The following is a 23,020-nucleotide window of genomic DNA, read 5'->3' on the forward strand; positions in this document are numbered from 1 at the left end:
ACGCCTCGTCGTTGGTAGTTTCTGTAATCGGACAGAAAGGCGAATGTTTCAAAAGTGTTACAGGGCTCGGGGGCCTTGGGGATGAGGTTATCAGAATTTTGAGAAAGGAAGTTGGCCAATGGCTTCGTCTTTTTTCATTAAGGGGGGGTTGGGGTTGGGCTTGGAGCCATGTCTAATTTCGAGAGGGACAGAATTTGAGATAATACACGCTTCCCTCTCCCACGAATCCAGATGACACCAGGCCCCACTGGGAACGTACATGCACCAACTCCAAAATTGGAGTACTTCCAGAAAAGTGATGCATTTTAAACCATCTAGCCCATCTCTTCCCCCTGCCCCCAATGAGTGTCCAATTGTCATCTTGGAAGGTAGCACAAGTTGCTTCGGTGTCATAACAATGTGGCCAGAAAAATGTGGGTAGATGATCTCTCTAAAGACCTGGAGGTTTACAGGGAGACAGCAGAGGCCCTGTCCTGCAGGCCACTTGGGTTGCTGAGGCTAAGAGCCACCTAGAGTGGGCTTGAGACAGCTGATCCTGAAGGTGGGTGACCTTTCAGGGACTGGGAGGTGCACCCCTCAGTCTGAGAAAGTGACTTCTGGGAAAGGGTGCCCTGCAGGAGGAGAAGTGGAAGTGGCGTTTGGTTTCCTCCATGCAGGAAGTGGACTGCAACCCTAGGGCACTTTGGGTGGCCCACCCGGGCTGCTGGCTGGCTACAGGGAGCGGGATTTGGTCTTTCTATTCCCAGGGAATTTGAAGGCCCAAGACCCAAGGCCAGCAGGGATGCCAGGGGCCTTGGTGGGAGGAGTCTAGTCAGCGGAATGTATTCCCTGAGGACTCACTCCTGGCCAGGGGAAGGCCCGACTGTCAGGCCACAGGGCACCACATGCCACTTTTGAAGCTCAGCTGCTGGTTAGAGGGAGTGCGGGCCTCAAGCCCGGGCAGGCAGGCACCTCCGCCTTGAATGGGTGCCTGCCCCACCTGCCCTAGAGAAGTTCAACACAAGAGCCAAGCGTCATGGGTCATTCCATTCGAACATTCAAACTGTCAGTAAGCCTTTCGGGAAGACATTTTCCCTGAATACCTCTCCCGACTGCAGGAACTATTGAGATTCAACATTCAAAGAAAAAAGAAAGATCTAGTGATGGTGTCCAGTGATGGTGATGGTGTCTGCCCTTGGGCTGGGCAGAGGCATGCGTGCTCCAGAGGCGCAAGGAGACCAGCGGCTGGGGGCACTGCCTGCAGAGCTGCCCTGAGCTCTCCCCCACAGCTGTCTGGCTCCTGCTTGGTGCTGCCCACAGAGCCGTTAAGGCTGTAGAAAATTCAACAGCCCCAGAGATGGGTGTTGCATCCCAAGGGTTCCTGGTCCCCCCTGGTTTGAGTGGGGACTTGCTGACTCTTTTTTGGGATGGCCAGGCCGGCAGCTGCATCCTTCTAAACCCTGGGCGCGTGGGGTGGAGAGTGAGCCAGGGCCTAGAGGGACCATGGTGGCTCTGGATCCTCCACAGAAGGCAGGGAGAGCTCTGCTCGGAAAGAAAAGTGGGTGTTCTGGGCCTCGCTGGGATCCTGGGTAGGGTTTGTGGGTGTCCTTACTTCACCGCACACCCAACCCCGGTGTCCCTGCCGACAGAGTATTGCTTCTCTGTGGTCCTGGTGTGCAGGACGACGGTTGGAGACTCATCTCCAATCACCCTGCATCACAAGAGAGACAGGCCTCTCTCTGGATCAATGGAGCAGGAAGAGAGGGACACTTTGGCAGGCGTGCCTGGCATCTGCCCAAACCTGGCACGTGCTGAAATCTGGGCTTCTCTATGGAAGCTTTTCAGTGCAAAGAAGGGAGAACAGGAGGCCATAGAGTGGCACTGGGACTCCAGTCCCTCAGTGGCTGGGGAGCCAGGCTTACAGGAAGGGCTTCTGGCCTCCACGCATTGGTCCTGGGCTCAGAGGACCGATGACTTCCAAGTCACACCACCCCAACTCTGGGTGCACAGGAAAAATGAACCCTGGCCAAGCAGAGCTTCCGACCAGCCTTGCTAGACTTCTCTGTTTGGCTCCACTTAGTGCCTGTGCTGCCTGAGCGAGGGCTGACCCCAGCTTGCATGGCCCCACACTGTCTGCACCCTCAGACGCATGGACATCATGGGAGTACCTTAGCCATGGCATTTGTGTGACACTGGGTGGGCCAATTAATTAGAACTGAGCAGATGACAACTCCCGCTTTTGAAACCAGAGACTCCTGCGAGGCGGCTCAGCTCAGGCTGAGGGGGCAGGATGGGCGCTGCCTGCCAGCCTTCCGCCCCTACGGCACCCACCTGAGGACCCACAGACAGCCACAGACTCCCCCAGAACCCCCTGGGAAAAGGCCCTTCCATTCTGTTCACTGCGGGGATGATGGCCGAAGAGAAAGGACCAGGCCACGGAGAAGCCCTCCCCGGCTCTCAGCACCTCCCTCCTGGGGACCCCCAGAGTGCCTGGCGCACCTGGCCAAATCTAGAAGGCCATCTGGACTGACAGCTGGGCACAGTCTCTGAGACAAGCTCATGCCTCCGCCTTCTTTCCACTCAGGTGACAGACCCTTATGAGGAAGGGTTTCACTGGAGACCAGGTGAGAGTGGTGCCTGCCGGGCTCCGATGGCGAGGATGAGGACCGCTGGGCCTCCGGGAGGTCTTCCGCCAGGGCCCTGCCACCGGTGGGACGCGTTTCGGTACCCGCAGTGACGCCAGCAGCTCTGACCGTGCAGTGGTCACCATCACGTTTTTGCACAGAGAATCCTGATTGCGTTTCCTTTTATTTTTCTTCTTGTTTTTAAAAAAAGGCAGTTCAGAAGATTTACATCGTAATGGGGAAGTGAATAAATACCAGCACTTATGGTTCTTATAAATTTATGTTTTGAAGACAGCATAGCACTCAAGAGGAATTTAACTGTTAAGGTCGATGGAACCTAGGAGACAAAGAACTTCATCAGGACCGCGGGGCCGCTGGGGCCTGGCACCTGGCAGTGCCACCCTCCCGTCCTCAGACACCCGGGTTGCAAGAGTGACAGGAAGGTACGAGCCTCCCAGACCCTCCCCCTAGTACCTGAACTTCACCCAAACTCACCCCTGGTTTTGGGACAGGTTAACTGGACCTCCTGGGGCCCAAAGTGAGCAGCCCTGGTGACCCTGGGGGCTCAGCAGCAAGGTGGGAGGGGCCCAGATGGTGACTCTGAGTCCAGATTCCACATATTTGCTAAGTCCTGGTTCTCTAAATGACCGCCAAAGGAGAATAAGCAGAATCAAGTCGATGGCTTTGTCTCTAACTAGCCATGTGACCTTCATTTCTCCGTGCCTCAGTTTCCCCAAATGACATCGCACAAAGCTGTCTGGGAGAACAGCAGCACAGAGCAGCAGAAGTGAATCTGTGTGGGAAGGCCCATATGGATCTGATGGGCCGTAAACTGCAGGGGTCTCTTCTCCTCAGCTTGTTCATAAAAACGCCTCGGTTCGGGGCGATTGGCAATCTGGGGTTTGTCGGAGTGTTCATTTGAAGGAAGGGAGAAGCAGGTTTGGAGAAGGTTGCTTCGTGTCAGGGCCTTCAGCATTCCTTGGGCGAGTTCTGGCAACCTAAAGTAGGTCTTCATGTTGACCAACCTCTCATCTTTCCTCACCAGGCACTTACCAAACCACAGGTGACCCAGGAGCAGACAGGAGACGTTTTGTTTGGAAGTAAACTTTGCAATTTCAAGAGTGTGTGTGTGTGTGTGTGTGTGTGTGTGTGTGTGTGTGTGTTGGGGGGGGGGGACAAACAGAAACCCTGTGATACTGACCTTGTTAAGTGTCTACTCAATTCATGAACTTCCATTTCAGTGCTTTTAAATTCATTGAGCTCTTTCCGAATGGCAGCCTGGAAGGGAGAGCAGACTGTTAGGAGGCTGGGGGCAAGGGGTGGGGGGACAGAGGGACCCCTTTCCACTGCACATCACACAACACCTTCTTCTTCCACAAAGCCACATGACTGTGTGAAATACCTTTTCATTGGAAGGGGACAAAATCACCCGAGATGTCCTTTAGAACCTTGCAAGATTGCCTTTCTTAGGGGAAGCTGACCTCGCACAGCGAGGTCCTGCATTTGATGTGTCTTAAGGTCTGTGCTCTCTCTTTGTCCCCTTAGGTTACAAGAATGGCAGACACACTGACTGCGCCTTCCTGAGCTTTGAACATCCCCTCCTGGGTGCAGAGGACAGAGCCCTTCATGTGAAGGTCTGTGATGAGCCTGCAGCCTCATGCTCTTGAACTGTTCTGTGCCTAGACCAGTGTCATTCTGTCCCTCTGGGCACCCCCTCCCAGGCTGCCTGCTCTAGTGTGAATGTGTCCCTGAGAAGTTCACGTGGTGGAAACTCAATTTCTACTGTGGGCCTTTGACTGAGCTGCAGAGGGGAAGAGAAAGGGGCCCAGCCAGTGAGAGGAGTTGAGACCCCAAGGGTCCATCCATGAACTTTTAGTTGGGGTCTTTAAGAAGTGTTCAGATCATGAAGAGGGACTAATGTCTTTATCTAGGAATGGGACTAGTTACTGCCAGCATGGACTGTCATAAGCAAGGCTACCCGCTGTGTTTTGTCTCTAACATGTACCTACTTCCTTTTCCAACTTCTGCCATAAAATGGAGCAGCATGAGGCCCTCACCAGGTGTGGCTGCCCAATCTTTGAAGGAAGTGAGAACCTCCAGAACTGAGTCCAAATAAACTTGTTTCCTTATAACATCATTCAGTTTCAGGTATCCTGTTATAGCAACAGAAAACGGACTAAGACGGTGCCCTTCCTCTTTCTGTAACTCAAGCACAGTATCACTGTCTGTCTTGTGAGTAGTCAAGCACACATTCAGTGACCTCCCTGCAGATCACCCAGAGCTCCTGGGAAAAGGCATGGAGGAAGTTGCACTATTAGAACCCAGCTCTCAGCGCCCATCATAGGCTAGGGTGGAGATTTTACTGCAGTCTAACAGGCTCCCCAGTGGCAAGCAAGAAGCTCCACACAAGACCCTGCTGCCACCCTCCAGGGGCTCCCCTCCCTCCTCTTCACCCACTCTGCTTACTTTGTCTGCAGCTGTGAGGCGGGTCCATGGCTTGTCTGCCCTCCGATCATAATCCTGAGCGTCAGCCACCTCCACGTAGTCACTGAAACGGATGAGGATTTTCCTTTCTCGAAGTTCTTCTACTGTGGGCCTTTGACTGAGCTGCAGAGGGGAAGAGAGAGGGGCCCAACAGGTGAGAGAAGTTGAGACCCCAAGGGTCCATCCATGAACTTGTAGGAGTGGAAAACGAGGTCCTCCAGAAAGGCCCCCAACGCTTCACACAGCCAGTCCAGGCAGGGCCCTGTGGGGACCCAGGGCTCCCGACTCCTGGAACTGGACTTCTCCAGGCTCTGGGACCTTTTTAACCCCTTTCCGTACCTCCAGGTCTGTACGGCTTGCTTGATGCCAGCCTGGCTCTTCCTTCACAGTTCTGCTGTGTTTTGGTCTTTGTAAGAAGGCTGGCTTTTTGTGTGGCTGTGGGTGCCTGTTCTGGACTTTTCTGCGTCCTTCACCCACCAGATGGCAGTCACCTTGTACAATAATTCTGTCTTATTTTGAACGTGTGAATCCACATCCTGTGCAAATTGAGGGCTCTCTTCAAGATGGGTTTGCAATACATTTTACATACGCATGTGTGTGTACATGTGTGCATGTGCGTGTGTCCTAGACACCCACAAAAGTGTATGTCCAGACATACTCAAGAAGGGCAAATGAAAGGTCAGTGGACAAAGGCACAGCTGAGTGGGGGCAGAGCTGGCCCTGTTCGTGCCGAGGAAGGCTCCGGCTGGGCCCCCGGGGGCTAGTGAGGAAGGACTTCGAGAGGGAGGACGAAGCCATGTTTACTTAGTCACCTCCTGATATTGCCCCCATCGCCCTCTCTCTGTCCTTGAACAACACTGGGTTGACATTTCTATTATCTTCACCTGTCACAGGTTTATTTCTTCTGGGGCAACACAGTCACCTCTTTGAGGATGCTGTCAATTCACATTCAACCAGTGTTATTTAAGAACACCTTTCCCTCCAGGCCTGAGATGGTGCTCAGTGCTATTAATATAAGACGTAGTCAGATAGAGTTTTACCACTCAGGCCTACCGAACGCCCACCCCCCACCTCCTCCTCCTCCACCACCATCACCACCAGGGCTGCTCTGACTCCACCCTGCGGCAGCCTGCATCTTCCTCTGGGCCAGGAGTGGGAAGTTCTGGGGCCAGCCACCTCAGCTGGCGGAGCTGGCCCACTGGCCTGACTGCATGTTGCCACCCCTAGGGGGTCCCAGTCTGTTAGGTGGCAGCTGCAGACAGCCCGGTTGCTAGCAACAAATACGGCCTAATCCTGACACCCAATGTGCTCTCCAACATGTGAGAACAGGGAGAATTGGTACAAGACGCTTATTGTTTACCATATAGAGTCTGGATGATCAGACTCCCACTCAGAACTCCCAGGGCCTATCCCTGGGGCACTGGATACACAATATTATTCTGTATATGTGACTCAGAAAAAGCCCTGATTTTGGAATTTATCTTCCTGGAAATCACGACCTGGGTTTTACTAATAGTCTGTCTATAGCAGAGTCCCGAGGGGACAGAACACACAGAAAACTCTCTGAAGGGCAGAGAGTGTCGTGCCCGGGTCCCACGGGGGCTTAGGCACCACCACGCCTGATGGGGAAGGTGCTGTACCCTCGTGCCGGGAGGGGACGAGTGAGGAAAGCTCCAACTGCTGCCCCTCAGTCTCAGGTGGAGTGTGGGCCCTGATGCCAGCCGTCTCCAGGTCTCTCCTCTGTGACTGTGGGCTTGTCCCCTGACCACATGGAGCTCAGAAGATGTGCCATTAGCCTGTGGCTGGCCGCAGTCCTTGGGGCATCTCGATCCTGAGGTCCTGTCTTGGATGCTAAGGAAATGATCCCTGTGGCCAGTGTCAAGTTTTCTGGGATGATGGACTGAGAGCAGGGGTGGGGCAGGGGTTGGTAGCAGCTGTATCTATATGTGGAAGCAAATATGCAGGAAAAATATAGTCGACTCAGATTCCCCAAATCAATACAGCCTAAACCCTCGTTTCTCTTTCCTTCCCGTGTTCTCTCCTCCCATCCATCCATGCATCTGGCCGTCCATTCAGCTAACTAGACCCTCTTTTTTTTTTTTTTCTTTTTGGAGTCATTTTTTGTAAGTATGTAATTTTGAGGTCATTCTCCATTTGGTCCCCAGCAGTGACTTGGTCTCTTGCTATCATCCCCATTAGCCGCCGGGTTTCATGTTTCTCCCTAGCACATTAAAAGTAAATAAAAGCTGGTTGAGGAGATCCTTGGGCTGAGCGCAAGGCAAGGAAAAGCAGCCACCTCTCCTGGCATCTGGTCCCAGTGTGATAAAGGATCCAGAGAAAGGAGCTTGCCCAGAGCCGGGACAGGATGTGGGTTCCCACCTGCCGGCAGGCGCCACATCTCTGTGGACAGACTGAAGGCTGCTTCCCCTTGGCCCAGCCTCTCCTCATCAGCAGCCACCCCTCAGCTCACACTCCCTGACTCCCGGGGAGGGTACCTCAAGGCCAGTTCCCTGGGGAGAGGGGGAGGGGAGGGGAAAGCAATTATTGGGGGACATGCAAAATTCAGTGGCTATTTGGGGCTAATGGATCTCCAGGTATTACCCACCCCAGGGGAGATGGGTGTGGGAAGCAGCCCTTTTCTCTTGCCCACCATGAAATCATGCAATAAGTCAAATTTCCCTCTGCAAAAATAGAACCATCTTTTTTTAAGACATAAGAAATGAATAGATGTCTGATCGATTTTCCATGACTCCCTCTTTAGCAAGCAGCCTTGGAATTTCAGAGAATTTTGGGGTTTCAGTAATCAACTCTGATGAACTTGCTCCAAAGCAGATTTAAACCTTTTTTTTTTTTTCCCCAGAGCTTCTAGATGTTTCTATATCAGAAATGAGAGGTTATCACTAGGCTCTTTCTTCATACCCTTATCTGTTCAAGGACACATTTAGAAGAAACCCATGTATTTCTTCTGTCCTTCCCACCACTCAGTCTCAGGAATAAATGTGCCATATGTACCAAGACCAGGGGCTCTGGAGGATGTCGGGGTCAGACCTTGATAGGTAACAGCAACTGGCCCAAGAGAGGTCCCCACCAAGGTAGCACCCGCCAATCACCTGACCCTTCAGACCCTATTTTCTTTTAATTGGGTTGGTGTTTGACTTGTCACTAGATATTTGGGACACTTTTAGGCAAAGTGTTGGCGACTGAAGATATCCCCTTCATAAATGCTGTTTCAGGACCTCAGAGTCTCTTCTTTATAATAACATTTCTAAGAATAAAAATGCACTAATAAGTTTTTTTAAAAATTAATTTTAATGGGTCTCTTCACCATCTTTAAAAGTGGAATGCCTCTCTCTAAGATGGTCACTGTAGGGGGCTGATTAAAAACACTTTAGTTAGACAGAGATAGTGTTCTATCCTGTGCGTCACCAATTAATTAAACTTTTCAACAGCATCCAAGAATAGCCACAAGTTTATTATTCAAGAGGCCACTCATGTAGTGTGAGATCCACGTGGGGTCTACACCAAAGTGCCAAACCATCTATTTTGGAAGCTAAAAATAAAATAAAAATTTGAGCTTTGTGACTTTTATCTAAGTGCTTTTCAAACATCTTCATTAAATTTTCCAGACTTTTGGCATTTTCCTAATCCAATAATGCAAATTGTATGTAGTATAACGAAGTCAAATAGTTCTTAAGTACTAATGAGGAAAGATTGTGTCCAGAGGCAAGGAAAATTCACACCTTCTAGGATCCTAGCAAATAACAATGTTACATGAGGATGACTAATTTTGATAATGAGTTTCAGATGGCCTGACAGGGTTATGTATTTTTTTTTTGTTTTTCTTCCCTGTGCTGGGGATTAAGCCTGGAATCCCATGAATTCCAAGCATCTGACTGAGCTGCAGCTGCAAGTCCTAAAAATGAATTTTTAAAAACAAAATATTTAGTGTAATTTGATAATACAATGCAACAGACCTCAAGAAGTTTGGGGTGGCAGGGAGTGTCTGTGTGTGATAAATTGAGCAGGGTTGAACATCACCAGCCAAAGGACGGAGGGTCAGGAAGCTGAGCTGACTACCAGCCCTGGAGAGGTCTCGCAGGGTCAGAGCTGTGTGATCTGACACCCAAGGAGGGGAATCACTGGGACTTGTGGCTTTGAGGCCCCGGAGTCCTGGGCAGCCCACCCTCTTCTGTCCCTGACATCGGCTCGGAGAAGGGTCTCACCTTTCGAGTTAGTCGCCTCTTGATCTCTCTTTTCTCCTCCTGTTCCTCTTGTTCATTCCGAGCTGAAAGAAACAGTGAAATGCTTTTGATTTCAGGGCAGCAGGTCACACACGGGTGCTTCCTGGGAACCACAGCTGGTCTAGTCCAGGGACCTCCATTTGAAAAGGGGACGAGGACGCTCCAGTTGCCTTCCCCGGCCACCTTTCTGCCTACGGGGACACTTCCAAACTACCTGTGCTGCTTTAAACCCATAGTGAGCAGGGTGACCTTGTGCCAGGTGGGTTCTGGCTCCCCAGGCCGAGATGCTGGGCTGAGAAATGTGTGACAAAGCAAGTAAGTTTGGCCTCTGGGGAGGAGGGAGCTTCCTTTCTCTGGACAAGAAGGTGGGCCTCACTCACAGCTCCTCGAGCCTCCAGAGACCGAAGGGCTCATGGCCATGTGGCCCCAGTATCTGGTGCACTGTGGGGTGGATGGCAAGGCAGGCCTGCACCCGGTGCAGAGAGAAAACCAGGCCGGCAGGCTGCGCCAAGGGGAATTTCAAACCGCTCACCTTTCGCAAACCCTGATTCCATTAATTCTTTGAATCTTCCAAGAAGTCCACAGAACATGTGTGAGGCCAGAGTGTGGGGTACAATTGCCTGCATTTAGGCTAGTAAGGGGTGTCTTAGAAGACTTCAGAGCTTAAAAAACGTTCTCGGCTTAAAATGTGGGTGACTGACTTGGCAGAGTTTTAAAGAGCGGAAGCAAGAGGTTCTGGGAAGGGAGCAGATATTCTAGGGGCAGAGAATATGGGCTTATCTCTTCTTCTCAGCTAACCAATGACCTTGGGTAGATCATCACTTCCCTCTGTGCTTTGGAAGAAGTCCTTGGTATCTACGGAAGCACACATATCAATACAGTACTGTCGGACTTGGAAAAAAAAATCACGTCATGCCAACTCATGTCATAGAAGACCTGTGATTCCCACCACTGTGTTTATTATGACATTGGTGTAAGGAGACCAGAAGTTGATTTGGTATTAACATTTGGTATTAAGAATACCTGTTTTTTTTTTTCATTTTGCAATCACAATTATGAAGTTGCATTTTGATAATTACTTGGCTGCATTGCACACTTGATACCTCGGTGGCTTCTCATTGTCTAAGTATGGACAGATCTTCAAAAGAGGGAGACCCCTGTGCATAGGAATGGGGGTGGGGACTGACTGGTAATCAGTCCCACCCCACAGAGCCAGAGCCATAGCCAGATCACACTGACGGTGACAACACTGCCCATGGAACAGATGGGGGCTCTGAGCAGAGCTCAGGTCCTGATTGACACCCCGAGGGCAAGACTTTGCAGCCTTGACTGCCTTTGGGGATTAGAACCTTGTATAGGGGCAGCACAAAAAATGTCCACGTCCTGCTGTGGGACAGGTCACCGGAGCCACAGAAGCCCGGAATCCTCCACCATTGCTATTCCTTCCTTTAAAGTTCCTGTCATCCTCTTGGAATTTTGTTTAACAATACAAATTTCTTTTAGATTAAACTAGTCTGCCATTAATAGCTTAATATGAATTACTCTATCAGTTATAGGTTGGGAGGCAGACAGCAAGACCCAGGAGAGGAGAGATCCCCCAAAGAGTAGGATTCGTGAACATGCAAACTTCCCAGAGACAAAACCTATGAAACTAGTTAGCCATTAGTACCTCACTATGAATTGATCTATCAGAGAATAAACTGGGAGGCAGATAAGAAGAATCGGATGGGGGACCCCAGTCAGCCACGTTTGCAGGCGGGAGAGAGAAAGGAAGGGAAGTAGCCTGGGAGTTCACCCCCGAGGCAGCCCAGGACACCTGGTTAATATTGACAGAGACACCGACTACCACCTTGGTTTACAAATGAGGACGTGAAGGGCACGTCCCAAGTCCCCCCATAGGGTTCATTAGTTAGGCAAACACTTGAGCTTTCCGCCTTTTCCTGCGGTCAGGTTTGATTCTCTCGGGGCCAGCCCTCCTCATTACTGGTGCTGTCCTTACACTTCTGACCCCACAGGATCCTGCTGAGCCACTAAGGTGGGCATTCTGTGCCAGAGGTGACACAGCATGGGCCTTCATCTCCTACATGCCTTCCTTCGGTCCCTCTGAGGGGCAGGGTGCCCAACTGCTGCCTATGGAATCTCTACCTTTAGTTCAAAGCCATTTACAAACCCAGTGTCATGAATTCTCAGGCAGAAGCTGCTAAGACAACCCCGTAAGGCAACTGGAAAAGAGGCCAGGAAAAGTCTGTGATGTCATTCTTGAGGGTGCCACCATCAGAGGGTGTCCATTATGTGCTCAGGTGTGGACAGAGCAAGGGCTGCTGCTGGGGCCAGGCAGGGAGGGGCTGCAAACCCAACCTAAGCTGAGTGCTGAGCTGACTGCTGACCGACGGGCCCCTTTAGCCATTTAAAGCCTAGAAAATAAGTTTCAGAAGAAACTGTCTGAGCATGTTTGTTTTTTTTTTTTTTAATCTCAGCATTTTTTTATACCACTAGACATTTTTGTTTAGCAATCAAAGTAAATTAATGAATACATGAAAAAGACAACAAATTTAGAAAAAAAACCAAAAGTTTCAGTATGCAGGAGAAAGTAAGAACCCATGGGGGGGTTCTACAGAGTTTTGAAACTGGGAAAAGATCAACCTGTTTGACTTGGGCCAAGCTTTGCTTTAGTTTGTAGCTGTTTGACCAGATGAAAAGGAAGAGGGTACACAATAAAACAAAGCCATGGTGACAATCTTTGGACTCCCATTTTGGTCCCCCTAGGCTTACAAGCACAAGTAAATGGCAGTGAAAACCAATCTCCAGGGATCTGCCTGGCTCTGGGCCAACCAGAGGTGACAGCTTGGGACTTTGGACCTTCCATGTCTAAACCTGACTGAAATAAGCCCTGTTTTCTAAAACCTCAACAATTCCCAGAGGTCTCCCTCCTCTTGGAGTAGTGTCAGATCCGAGGCCAAAAGTCCCACGGGTCCCGTGAGTGAGTTGTCCGCAGCTTCCTCGGAGGACAGCAGACCCAGATCAGCTACGTGTGTGGGGCGAGGCGGAAGACAGGAGGAAGTCGAGTTATCTGATTTCTGATTTTAGGAACTGATGTTCACCTCTTGTTTTTCTTTCTCTCCCACAATGGAAAGTTTATAATGGATCAGGTCAGGGAGCAGATTGGGGCCCAAAGGGAGCCATTACACAGGCCCAGGTTTCCCCAGTCGGGGCTCTGCCGCAGAAGTCCCTACTCCACTGGCTAGCATGGTGGCCTTAGAGGACTTTCAGGGCATTCGTGGGTTAGAAAAATTATCCCACAAATTCCTAGAGACCTAGGAGACGTGCAAGGTGCCCTGGGACTGAGGAAGGTCCTTCCTGAAATGGCTTTCCCTGAGCTTTGGGGAAGTGGTGGTGGCTGTGGAGAAGGGAGGCCGGATGTGAAGACAGGTGACTGTGAAGCAGATGGGCACTGCAGGAACTGCACATGCCAGCAGCCTTCTGGGGTGGGTGAGAGTCAACACCCTCCCTTGGCAAACCATTTAATGCAGACCAAGTCACAAGGCCATTGGGAGAAAAACAAAATCAAGAATACTTTAAGTAAAACATCCAGGCACCCAGGGCATGATCTTACATGACTGATACTTTCTTAGACTGTAAAATTAAGTGTTTGAAAGATTGTGCATGCGTGTGCGTGTGCATGCATGCATGCATGCAATACAGAATGTCTACAAAACTGCACAGGCTTGGTGCAGGGGCACAGTCTGCAATCCCTGCAACTTGGGAGGCTGAGGCAGGAGGACCACAAGTTCAAGGCCAGCCTTGGCAATTTAGCAAGACCCTCAGCAACTTAGAGAGACCCTGTCTCGAAACAACAACAACAACAATAGCAAATAAATAAAAGGGGCTGGGAATGTGGCTCAGTGGTAAAGCGCCTCTGGGTTCAATCCCTAGTACCAAAACCTGAACCCAAAACAAACAAAACACCTGTGCAATTTCTTTTTCCTGGAAAGAAGTTAGAAGGGCGTTTGTGGGTTGGGCTAGAAAGTACCATGAATTAAACTAAAAAACATTACTTGTCAGCGATGCTGAGGAAAGTGTTAGGGACAACAGCAGCAATGGCCCCAGAGATGTGAGCAGGGTGGTGGGATTTAAAATCTACTTAACATCTTCCACCACACCAAGGTATACTGGTGTCTAAGACGTGCTTATTTTCTTTTAGTATTTTGTATTCTTTAATTCTTTAGCAGCCAGTGGATTCTGTCCCTATTCAAACATCCTGTGTCCTGAACCAAACAAGGAGCTCATTTATTTTTTTCTGTCCTCGGCCTCAGTGACAGCTGGCTTCTCCAGAATGAGACTGTCACGTGGGCTTACCCCAGGCCAGTGGGTTCCTGAGGGATGTCCATGAAGCTTAGTCACTTGGAATTGCTTTCTTCGACTGCAAAGCTAGTGTTGGAAAACTCTACCCACAGCAGCGAGCTGCCATGGAAAGTTCTGTTTTGTGGTCTCAGTTTTCAAACGGCTCTTCCCCTTCAATACCCTCGTCACTGTTTTGAAGCCCATTTTGATTTAAAGGTGACCTGATCTCTCTTCTCAACCACTTAATACTAAGTACTCGGTCTAGTTTCTCCGCTTCTCTCTGGCTGGCACCGCAGGAAGGTGCTTTAGCCGTCTGTGAGCTTCCAGCCAACAAAGTGGAGCTGAGTGACATCCCACCTGCCTTCCCCACGGGGATGTTCTCTTTGGTGTTCTAACACACGGGGACGAGCCTCAACCATGGGACAGGCTTTCAATCATTTCTGCCCAGGCTCCAGGTAGAAACCTGGTGACCCACCACTCAGTAATCAGGAGAGTTGCCCCCGAGCGAGCGACTGTGATGGCCGTGGGCTTAGTCACTTACGTTTCAAAATGTTCCTCTGCTCCAGTTCTTCTGCAGTCGGCCTCTGGCTCAGCCGCCTACGGAAAAAATCCAGGAAAAGTTTTTGGACCATATCATATCCCCCTTGGGCGGTGAATCTCCTCGGCCCTTGTAGGTACATGAGGCGGAGCTGGTGGCCGGAGCCCTTGTTCCATGCTGCGCTCTGAGACACTGCCTCCTGCCACCAACGCCTCCTCAGTTCCTCAATTTCAACCCCAGGAAGGGCACCCTGCGTCACGGCACGCAGAGCTGACCCAAGCCTTCCTCCCTCCGCCAGCCCCTCCCTGGCCTGCCCCAGGCCAGGGGACCGAGACTTAAATGGGACTCTCCTCTCCACAGAAGTCCCTTTCTTTCCTTGTGGCCTCTTAACTTCAGGACCGTGGCCTCTTGCCTCTCTCTCCTCCCTTCAGGCTACAGCTTGCTTCTTGCCATGTTTGTGCAGACACAGGACACAGAGAGGCGCATGGTGGGGCCGTCAAAGAGCTGCCTGTCTGCCCAGAACAATAGCTGCTCTTCTTCTCGTCCCCACCCGAGCCTTATTAGATGTGGAATGACAAATGGACAGGCACAGAGATGACACTCCTGCTGCCAGGCATGTCATTCAGCCACAGCTAGAGAGAGACTCGACCAAGGGGGCGGGGCTTGCGGTGGTGCCCTGGGACAGACCGCAGAAAGGTGGCACCGAGGGGACACAGTCCCCAGGAATGGGAAAGGCATCCGGGTCAGAACTGCATTTTGGTCCACCTGGATGAGTCCCAGGAAGGACCGGCACCTACACAGTGGGCCTGCGCATGGACGGAATGGGACACTCTGAAGTTGTCAGTGGCTGCTGATCAACCCTGTGACCCTTCAGCAGTCCTACGTCATCCACGGGGGTGAGGTGAGGGTGAGAGGAGAACATTGTGGAAGGGACATTTAGGCTTCCGGAGCCTTCCAATGGGTCCTGAGGGGTAGGGAGGGGCAGAAACTAGTGTGGCCAGTTGGTGAGACGTTTATATTGTGGAATCTGAAGAGAGAGATCAGAATGTGAGAAAGCTGTCAGCATCAACGTGGTGTCAGTGTGGTCAAGGCTGAACCACAGATAATAAGTCAAGGCAACCCAGGGGTTGGGAAGGAGGGGATCTGGTGGATGTGTGTTTACAGCAAGAACCCGTCATAAAAGATTCTGCCAAAACCACAACCCTGCTGAGAAGCCACCGCAGCCTTACTGTGGAGTGTGGGTATGTTCTGCTGAGTTACCCCGTGATGTGTAGAACCGTAATTTTTAGGCTGAGCTGTAGCCTTTGTGGTTCTGTTGGAACACCAGTGTGCCATAAGTTACTCCATTCTGAGTTTAAGGGATGAGGTAAAACAATTCTGTATCAGCCTGGCACAACCACCATCAGCCTGGCACAACCCTAAGGCACAAACCGATAAATAAGTTAATCGTGCTGATGAGAATGACCACCTTCGAACCCGTCACGTGGATGCACGGGCGAACCAAACCCAGGCGAAGCCAGGCCCATGAGCTCGTCAAACATGCCAGACTCCAAAAGAAGGGACCTTCTCACTCAGAGCCCATAAAAGGAGGAACACCTGAAATTGGCACTATGGCACTCTGACCTGGTGGCCTGGTCACTCTTCATGAGCCTTGCCCAGGAAAACTGCTACAGTGACAAATGTCCACATCGCTGTCCTTGGGTTTTAGCAGAGTGCAGCTTCTTTTGCCTGTGATGACCTAAGTCCTACTCCAAGGTGACACTGTGAAACTGCCATCTGTCTGAACCTTGGCCTAGAATAAGTTCCTGCACTTTGACAGTTCTGAGCCCTGAACAAGTTCTTTGCTGGTCTTAATCTTTTTATTATTATTTTTAAATTAATTAACTTACTAGTACCAGGATTGAACCCAGAGGTGCTTAACCACTGAATCACATCCCCACCCCTTTTCTATTTTATTTAGTGACAGGGTCTCACTCGGTTGCTTAAGGCCTCACTAAGTTGCTGAGGCTGGATGTGAACCTGTGATCCTCCTGCCTCAGCCTCCCTCATTGCTGGGATGACAGGTGTGTGCCACCAGGCTCTGGCTTTGGTTCTTCATCTTATCTGACCACCTACCGAGATTTTTTGCATTCATATCTGCTCTCTACCTTTGCTCTCGGTTCAGCCTCCTGAGACCCGCGGCTGCCCTGACCCCTTCCTAGCCTTTCTGTAATAAATATAAAATTGTGTAAAGTATAAAGTGTGACTTGAGTGTTATTGATCTTAGACATTGAGATAGGAATAAAAGAGCCTGTGGTTGCCTGGTTTATGATGACCAGGTGACCCACAAGTGTTCAGAGAACTGTCAATGATGAACATGGTGTCTCCTGAGAGTTCAGTGTTTTCCATCACATTCTGACATTGTGGAAAGACAATGGTCTATGTTCGTGATGTAGCACACTCATGATATACACCAAAAGTGCTTCTGCAAGGCATCTGCCCAACAACTGGCTCTTCAATCTTGGACTGTACCACCCTTGTTACCGATCCCTCGCTAAGTCACTGTCATTCAAAATAGCTCATGTGACCCTCTTCATTTTACCTTTAAAAATTCCCCCCACCCAACTCCCTTGCACCTGTTCACAGCTCACGACGACACGTACATTCCCGCTGCAGGGCTCTGCTCTTTCCAAATAAATGTCTTGATTCTTTGGAGAATCTCTCCTCTGATTGTCATTTAGGTTGACAAATGAAAATATAGTTCATGGAGTCTCCAAGGACCTCTTTTAAGTTCAGGGCTTATTGTCATGTTGAAAATCCGCAGCACCTTGTTGGAAGTTGTATATTCCCAAGTGTTTTTAGGTTTCTATGAACATTTTCACATTTTTATTCCTTTTCTCCTAAGAACATTTCTGTGGCATTGCATGGGATGCATGGTATTTGTCTCTGGTTCCTCTTGCAGAGAACCTACAGTCCTTGAGATTTCCCGAGTGACAGGAGTATCTTATTTCTGATGAGTCCCTTAGGATCACAGCCTGGTGACACACCAAGATAGCCTCAGGGTGGGGCAGGTCACCAGAAAGACCAATAACCAACCAGGGGCTGGAGATAAGCTCTATAAAAATTCTTGAACAATGACATTTGATGAGCTCAGGCTGCTGAAACCTGGTGGCACTGGGAGGGTGCTGTGCCCTCAGGGGTAAGGAAGCTCTGCCCCCCCCTCCCCCACAGAACTTTCTCCTTCTGTCCTCTCATCTGATCCTTTCTAATGCCATATTATTGTGTAACAGGTGTGTAGAACTTTTTTTTTTATCTTGCAAAACTGAAGCTCAATACACACCGAACAACTCCCCCAATTTTTAGTGTTGTGTATGGTATTTTTAATGCAAGTTTTAAAATGTTATTGTATTTTTTTATACCTTTATTTTATTTGTTATATTTATCCGGTGACAAGGATTGAACCCAGTGCCTCATGCATGACAGGCAAGTGCTCTACCATTGAGCCCCAGCCCCAGCCCCTTAGGCAATTTTTTAAAAGTGTAAATTTATCAACCCTTCGCTGACAGCTTCTGGAGTCATACCTCAGCATACCACCCCCAATATGCAATTATAAATAAAAATTATACAGATTTCTCCTAAAAAGCAACAACAACAAAAAAAAACTGGTGAGCATGACGTGCTCCCCTGAGTTCTGAACTGTGAGGGTCACTGGAACCCCAGATTCACAGCAAGTTGGTCGGAAGCAGAGGTGACCAATCTCTCCTTGCCACTGGCATTAGAAACAGGACAGTCTTCGGGGCTCTGTGGGATCTGACACTAAGTGCCAGAGTGAAAATGAAGAACAGGATTCCTAGTTGGTGTCCCCTGGAGAACTGCTTGGACTATGGGGAGAAGCCCACATCTGGTCCCAGGAATGCGCCGCGCCCCAGGAATACGATCCCATGAAGGCATTCTTTACCCCCACGCCAAGGCCAGTTGTGCATCTGGAAATCCACCATGTAAACAGCTTTCTCTCACCGCAGGGGAACCTGGTGATCACACTAGGGAGCAACCAGGAATGCAGCCTACCGGCCCCACGTGGGTGCTCTCCTCACCTGTCAGCTTCTCCCTCCCAACACCTGTGCGCATTACCTCTATGGGAGGGTCTGGGAACGCCCAGGCTTCGTGTTTGAGGGGCGGTATGTTTTGAACAAGCTGCTCAGGCTCAGAGGAGCTTGCCTCTTGGAGATCAGGCTCATATTTTGGAGTCTTATGTTAGGGGGTGTCCATACAAGCTTCCCTCACTGGGTTCCGCCGAGGAGCCCGCCGAGGAGCCCGTCGATTCCATGACCAGACATGTTGCCTGATTCTGTGCTGGTCTTTCTTATCTTAGGACTCATCTTTGGAGAGTTGCAGAACATGAGTGAGTGAATGAGAACTTGAGAAAATTCTGTCCTTCATGAGACTTCCTTACGAACACAAGTGGTTTCAAAATAAAAACGATTTAGTTTTCATTTCTCTCAAAGGGTTTGAGGACATGAAGGTAGATCTTAGTTCCAAAGTGTAGCCAAGCTCCCCACCTGGGCATGTGCTATCACTAGTTGTTTTGACTCTGAAAATGAGATTTGGTAGGAAAAGGATCTTGTGGCATTTTTGGATCACAAAGCTCTAAATAGCTCAGGACTTAGGGGTCCTGGCTCTCCTGGTACTACTAGCCTAGGACAAGGTGAATCCTGCTAAGGCCTATGTTCTTTTTCCTCTAAATAGTAAATAATAATCGAATAAACTAATGTTGGCTTAATGCCTAAAACACAAGGCACGGTTCCAAACACTATGTATAAAAATTCACTTCAGTTCCACTTCAAGATCCTTAACTTAATTAATCATAGCTGTGAACTCCCCTTTGCCATGTGACCTGGGAATTAGGACAGGGAACTGGGGAGGGGTGACGGCACTTGTCTGTCTACCACAGCTGCAATACCGCTTCCTCATCAGATGTTTCGAAGTGACATCGCCCACTGCATTTGACTCTGCAGTTCTCTTTGGCAAGCTCAGAGGCGGCACTTTTTTGAGGCTGAATGCCTTCAGATAGGGCATGCCCACTGCTGCTAGCCCCTGTCCACCGCGCTCACTCAGACCGGGCAGGTGAGGGCACTTCTATGTGTGCTGCTGTCCGACTTTCCCATCCCTCCAGCCCACTCTCCCTGGGCTTTCTGAGTCTGAGGCCTCTCTCTGGGTGACGTCATCCAGTCATAAGAATCCTGTTCTGTTTTCCTGACTCTTCCATCCGCTAATCTACTTGACATGGGCCACCTTGAGGGTCAGGCACATCCCTAAGGAGCACAGAGCCGAGGGTCAGGTGATGAAGATGTACAAGCTAAAGCTGGGTGTGGTGGTGCATGCCTGAAATCCCAGTGGCTCGGGAGTTGGAGGCAGGAGGATCACCATGAGTTCACGGTCAGCTGCAGCAACTCAGCGAGGCGCTCAGCAGCTCAGTGAGACCCTGTCTCTAATGAAATACAAAAAAGGGCTGGGCTGAGACTCAGTGGTTAAGTGCCCCTTGGTTCAATCCCCAGTACCCAAAAAGACGTGCATGCTGAAACCGGAAGGACCATTTCCAAGGAGTTGGGGTGGAATGAAATGTCCTTAAAACAGTAAGCATGACGGACAGGGTTTCCACTTCACTGCCCACTGCAGATCCTTGCAGCATCGTGGGTTGGCCCTGCAGAGTTGGACCAGGCCAAACCCGCCCAGTAGGCAGGGGGAGTGGGGCCAGGCGCTAGGAGATGAAGCTTCTGTCCTGACGCTACTTCCTCCGCAGCTCTCCTCTCAAGCCCCCCTGTTATGTCGGCATCCTCACTCACTGCCGTGAACACGTGTTCTTAGAAATGGGTCTACGTACAGGAGTTGCCCTCACCTACGGGATGATGTGTTGTTCAAGACTCCCTCGGGGATGCCTGAAACTGCACTTAGTACCAAACCCTACAGACGTCGTCTTTTCCTATACATATATATTTATAATAAGGGTTAATGTGCAAATGAGGTACAAAGATTAATAATATAAGAGAACAATTACAACAACACATTATAATAAAAATGGCGTAAATGTGGTTCCTTTCTGTCTCTCAAAACACTTTATTGTACTGCGCAATATTTTTTGATCACTGTTGTTCTAGAAATGGCAGACACAGGGGAACCCCTGGGATCCCACAGAGCTGATAATCTAAGACTCCAAGATGAGATATTTTTCCTGAATGCATCTGCCTTAGCCCCACCTGGCTGGTAGATTTCACTCATTGTGTCTGATTTAGACTAACATTAATTTGAAAAGAAATTTCCTGAACGCTATATTGAGATATTTATAAGCTGGGTGGCACGGGAAATCTTTTCCAGAGTTAAAACTTTCTATACAGCAAGTTATCCAGAATTAAATGCTCCGTGCTTTCAAGTGATCTTAAATAGCTTGGCTGTTCCACGTGACCCTGGTGGACAAAATGTGTGAGCCGCAAGATCCTTTCCATGGCTCGAATGATTTCTTCCTTATCGGGGACCACAGCTAAACGATTCCTCATTTACTGTGAAGTGAAGTCACTGGGTCCCTGCGCAAATGTCACATGCCGCCAGCTGCCTTCTATCTTCGCTCAAATTTAAAAATGAATCTTGCCTTTTCTTCCAGTGTGAACAACACTATCATTATGTGTGACCACAAGAAACATTTGAATACAACGAGGCTTTCCTTCTTCTTCTTCTTTTTTTTTTTTTTTTGCACAGAAAGACTGTGAAAACAAAAGCAAAAATAAAACCCCAAATAAATGGCACTTGGGTTTTGGCCTCGGGAGAAGAGAGCCTGCTGGAGAATGTAAAAGCAAGATGTTTTAATACATGCTGAGCAGGGGGCATTGCAGCATCTCCCCAGAGAGGTGACAAAAATCCTTGTAGGTTTTGCTGGTCTGACTCATGGAGGATTAGTTCTGCTGCACAGAGCTAATGAGCCTTCTGCAGGCTGCAGAACAGCAAGGTCACAGCGTTCATTAGCATTTACAACTGCTTATTGTCTGTGAGCTGTGATTTCAGAGCCTGCATCTTGGAAGCTGTGTCTGCATTTCAGGATGAGGAAAAGCAGACTTGACTGGTTTTCTGCATCTCAGGACCAAAGAGAGGACCAAGGAGAGGTATCTGCTATGTCAGTCATCCTGGAGGAGATGACAGATGAGGGGGTTCTCCTAAGGCAGGAGGTGATGGGTATCTTGCTATAACAAAACACCAGATTCTCATTACTTTATAAAGCAAAGAGGTTTATGTAGCTCAGTTTTGGAGCCATTTAATACAGATAGAACTACTGAATTCAGACCCTCTCAGGTCCAATGCTGCACATATTTTCAGGATGATCACAGAAATATTCATGACTACAGTTAGCATCAATGTGCTGATGATTCTAAAATCAAAGCCTCTGGGTCGTATTTTTGAGTCCCCAACCCCGTTTCCAACTGCCTACAGATTATTAAACTTAAAGACCCTAAGAAAATTAATTTTTCCTTCTTCCTTTAGACAAATTCCTTTCCAAGTAGTTCCAAATCTCTCCCCCAGTGAATTGCCCAAACTGGAAAATGGAATCATTCTCTCTGAACTTCCCTCTCAGCAGCTGCCTTAGTTTGTTTTTTGTTGCTATAACAAAATACCACAGGCTGGGTAATTTATGAAGAATAGATGTTTGTTTAGCTCATGGTCCTGAAGCATCACACCAGCATCTGCTTGGCATCTGGTGAGGGTTTCTTGCCGGGTCCTGGCCCAGTGGAGGGCATCGCATGGTAAACCAGCAAGCCTGCTAACTGGGGCTTCTCTTTTTCCTCTTACAAAGCCACTAATGCCACTATGGGGTCCCATTCTCATAACCTAATTACTTCCTAAGGATTTACCTCCATATACCATTGGGGATTTCGTTTTGGAGGGGACCAACACTCAGACCATGGCAAGAGCCGATCAACCACCAAGTCCTGCATCTAAACCGTCCCTCCTCCTATCCCACCTCCACCACCCAGGGGAAGCAAGCCCCAGCACAGCACCTCTCCTGGCTGCTGCCAGGTGCTGCCACTCCTGGGCCCAGGCAGAGGGAGGATCTGAGAGAGAGGATCTGACGATGACATTGCCTGTTCTGTGACATCCTTCCTGATCTGGCCCCTGCCAAGAGCATCCCCGTCCTGTCCTTCACGAATAACCAGCCCCTCTGGATTCCTTGCAGATGCGCAGGCCTTGCCTGTGGCTCTCTCACTGGGTAATCGGGGCCATCCTGACAGGGCAGTTTAAGCCCCGAGCACCACGTCCTGTGCTCCCTGCTCTTGGTCAAGGTGCCTCCTCATTGTCCTGCGCCTCCCGTGCCCTGGTGCTTGTACCACGGGGTCCCAAGGCAGCACCCCTAGGCCTCACTCACCATCAGGCTGAGCAAGGCCCCATGTTGGGGTTCCATGCTTTGCCGTCGGTTTGAAATGTTTAATAGTTTTGGGTAAAGCACTTATCATTCGTTCACGCTGGTGTGCCTGCAGCCTGGCAGAGCCTGGTAATTGGAGATGCCTAATGTTTGTGAAATGATGACAGAGGCGGCTCCGTGACTACCCCGCGGCTTTCTCTCTTATCTAGTTCTTTCCCTACGGGAAACAACTGCAGTGTCCACTAGAAACAGAACAGCAAAACAACAACAACCTGTCCTACCTGACCTCCTCCTCCATCGCCCACCACCTGCCCTTGGCTGTCAGATGTCCTGAATGTGGGGTCCAGGCCTCCACTTCTCCACTGTCCTGGGTGAGGTCCGGAGTCATTTTTGGTTGTTGTGATTGGGCACATGTCATTGGCATCTAGTG

At 49.7% G+C, this 23,020-nt stretch overlaps 1 protein-coding gene across 8 annotated transcripts in view; it reads right to left on the reverse strand.

The window, feature by feature from the left end:
• Positions 1-87: 87 nt before the first annotated feature.
• The window catches only part of PHACTR1 (phosphatase and actin regulator 1), a 286,809-nt gene continuing 263,876 nt past the window's right edge, over positions 88-23,020 (reverse strand). For all 8 annotated transcript variants that reach the window (XM_081294441.1, XM_081294442.1, XM_081294443.1 and 5 more), the window contains 5 exons: positions 14,211-14,266; positions 9,311-9,372; positions 5,070-5,210; positions 3,805-3,881; positions 88-2,940 (listed from right to left, as the gene is read on the reverse strand). In XM_081294441.1, coding sequence (XP_081150567.1) covers positions 2,925-2,940; positions 3,805-3,881; positions 5,070-5,210; positions 9,311-9,372; positions 14,211-14,266 — 352 coding nt within the window. In that variant the 3' untranslated portion in view covers positions 88-2,924. The remainder of the gene's footprint in view (positions 2,941-3,804; positions 3,882-5,069; positions 5,211-9,310; positions 9,373-14,210; positions 14,267-23,020) is intronic.

The sequence above is a fragment of the Spermophilus citellus genome (assembly GCF_964194105.1).
Source record: "Spermophilus citellus genome assembly, chromosome: 5".
NCBI classification, from domain to species: Eukaryota; Metazoa; Chordata; class Mammalia; order Rodentia; family Sciuridae; genus Spermophilus; species Spermophilus citellus.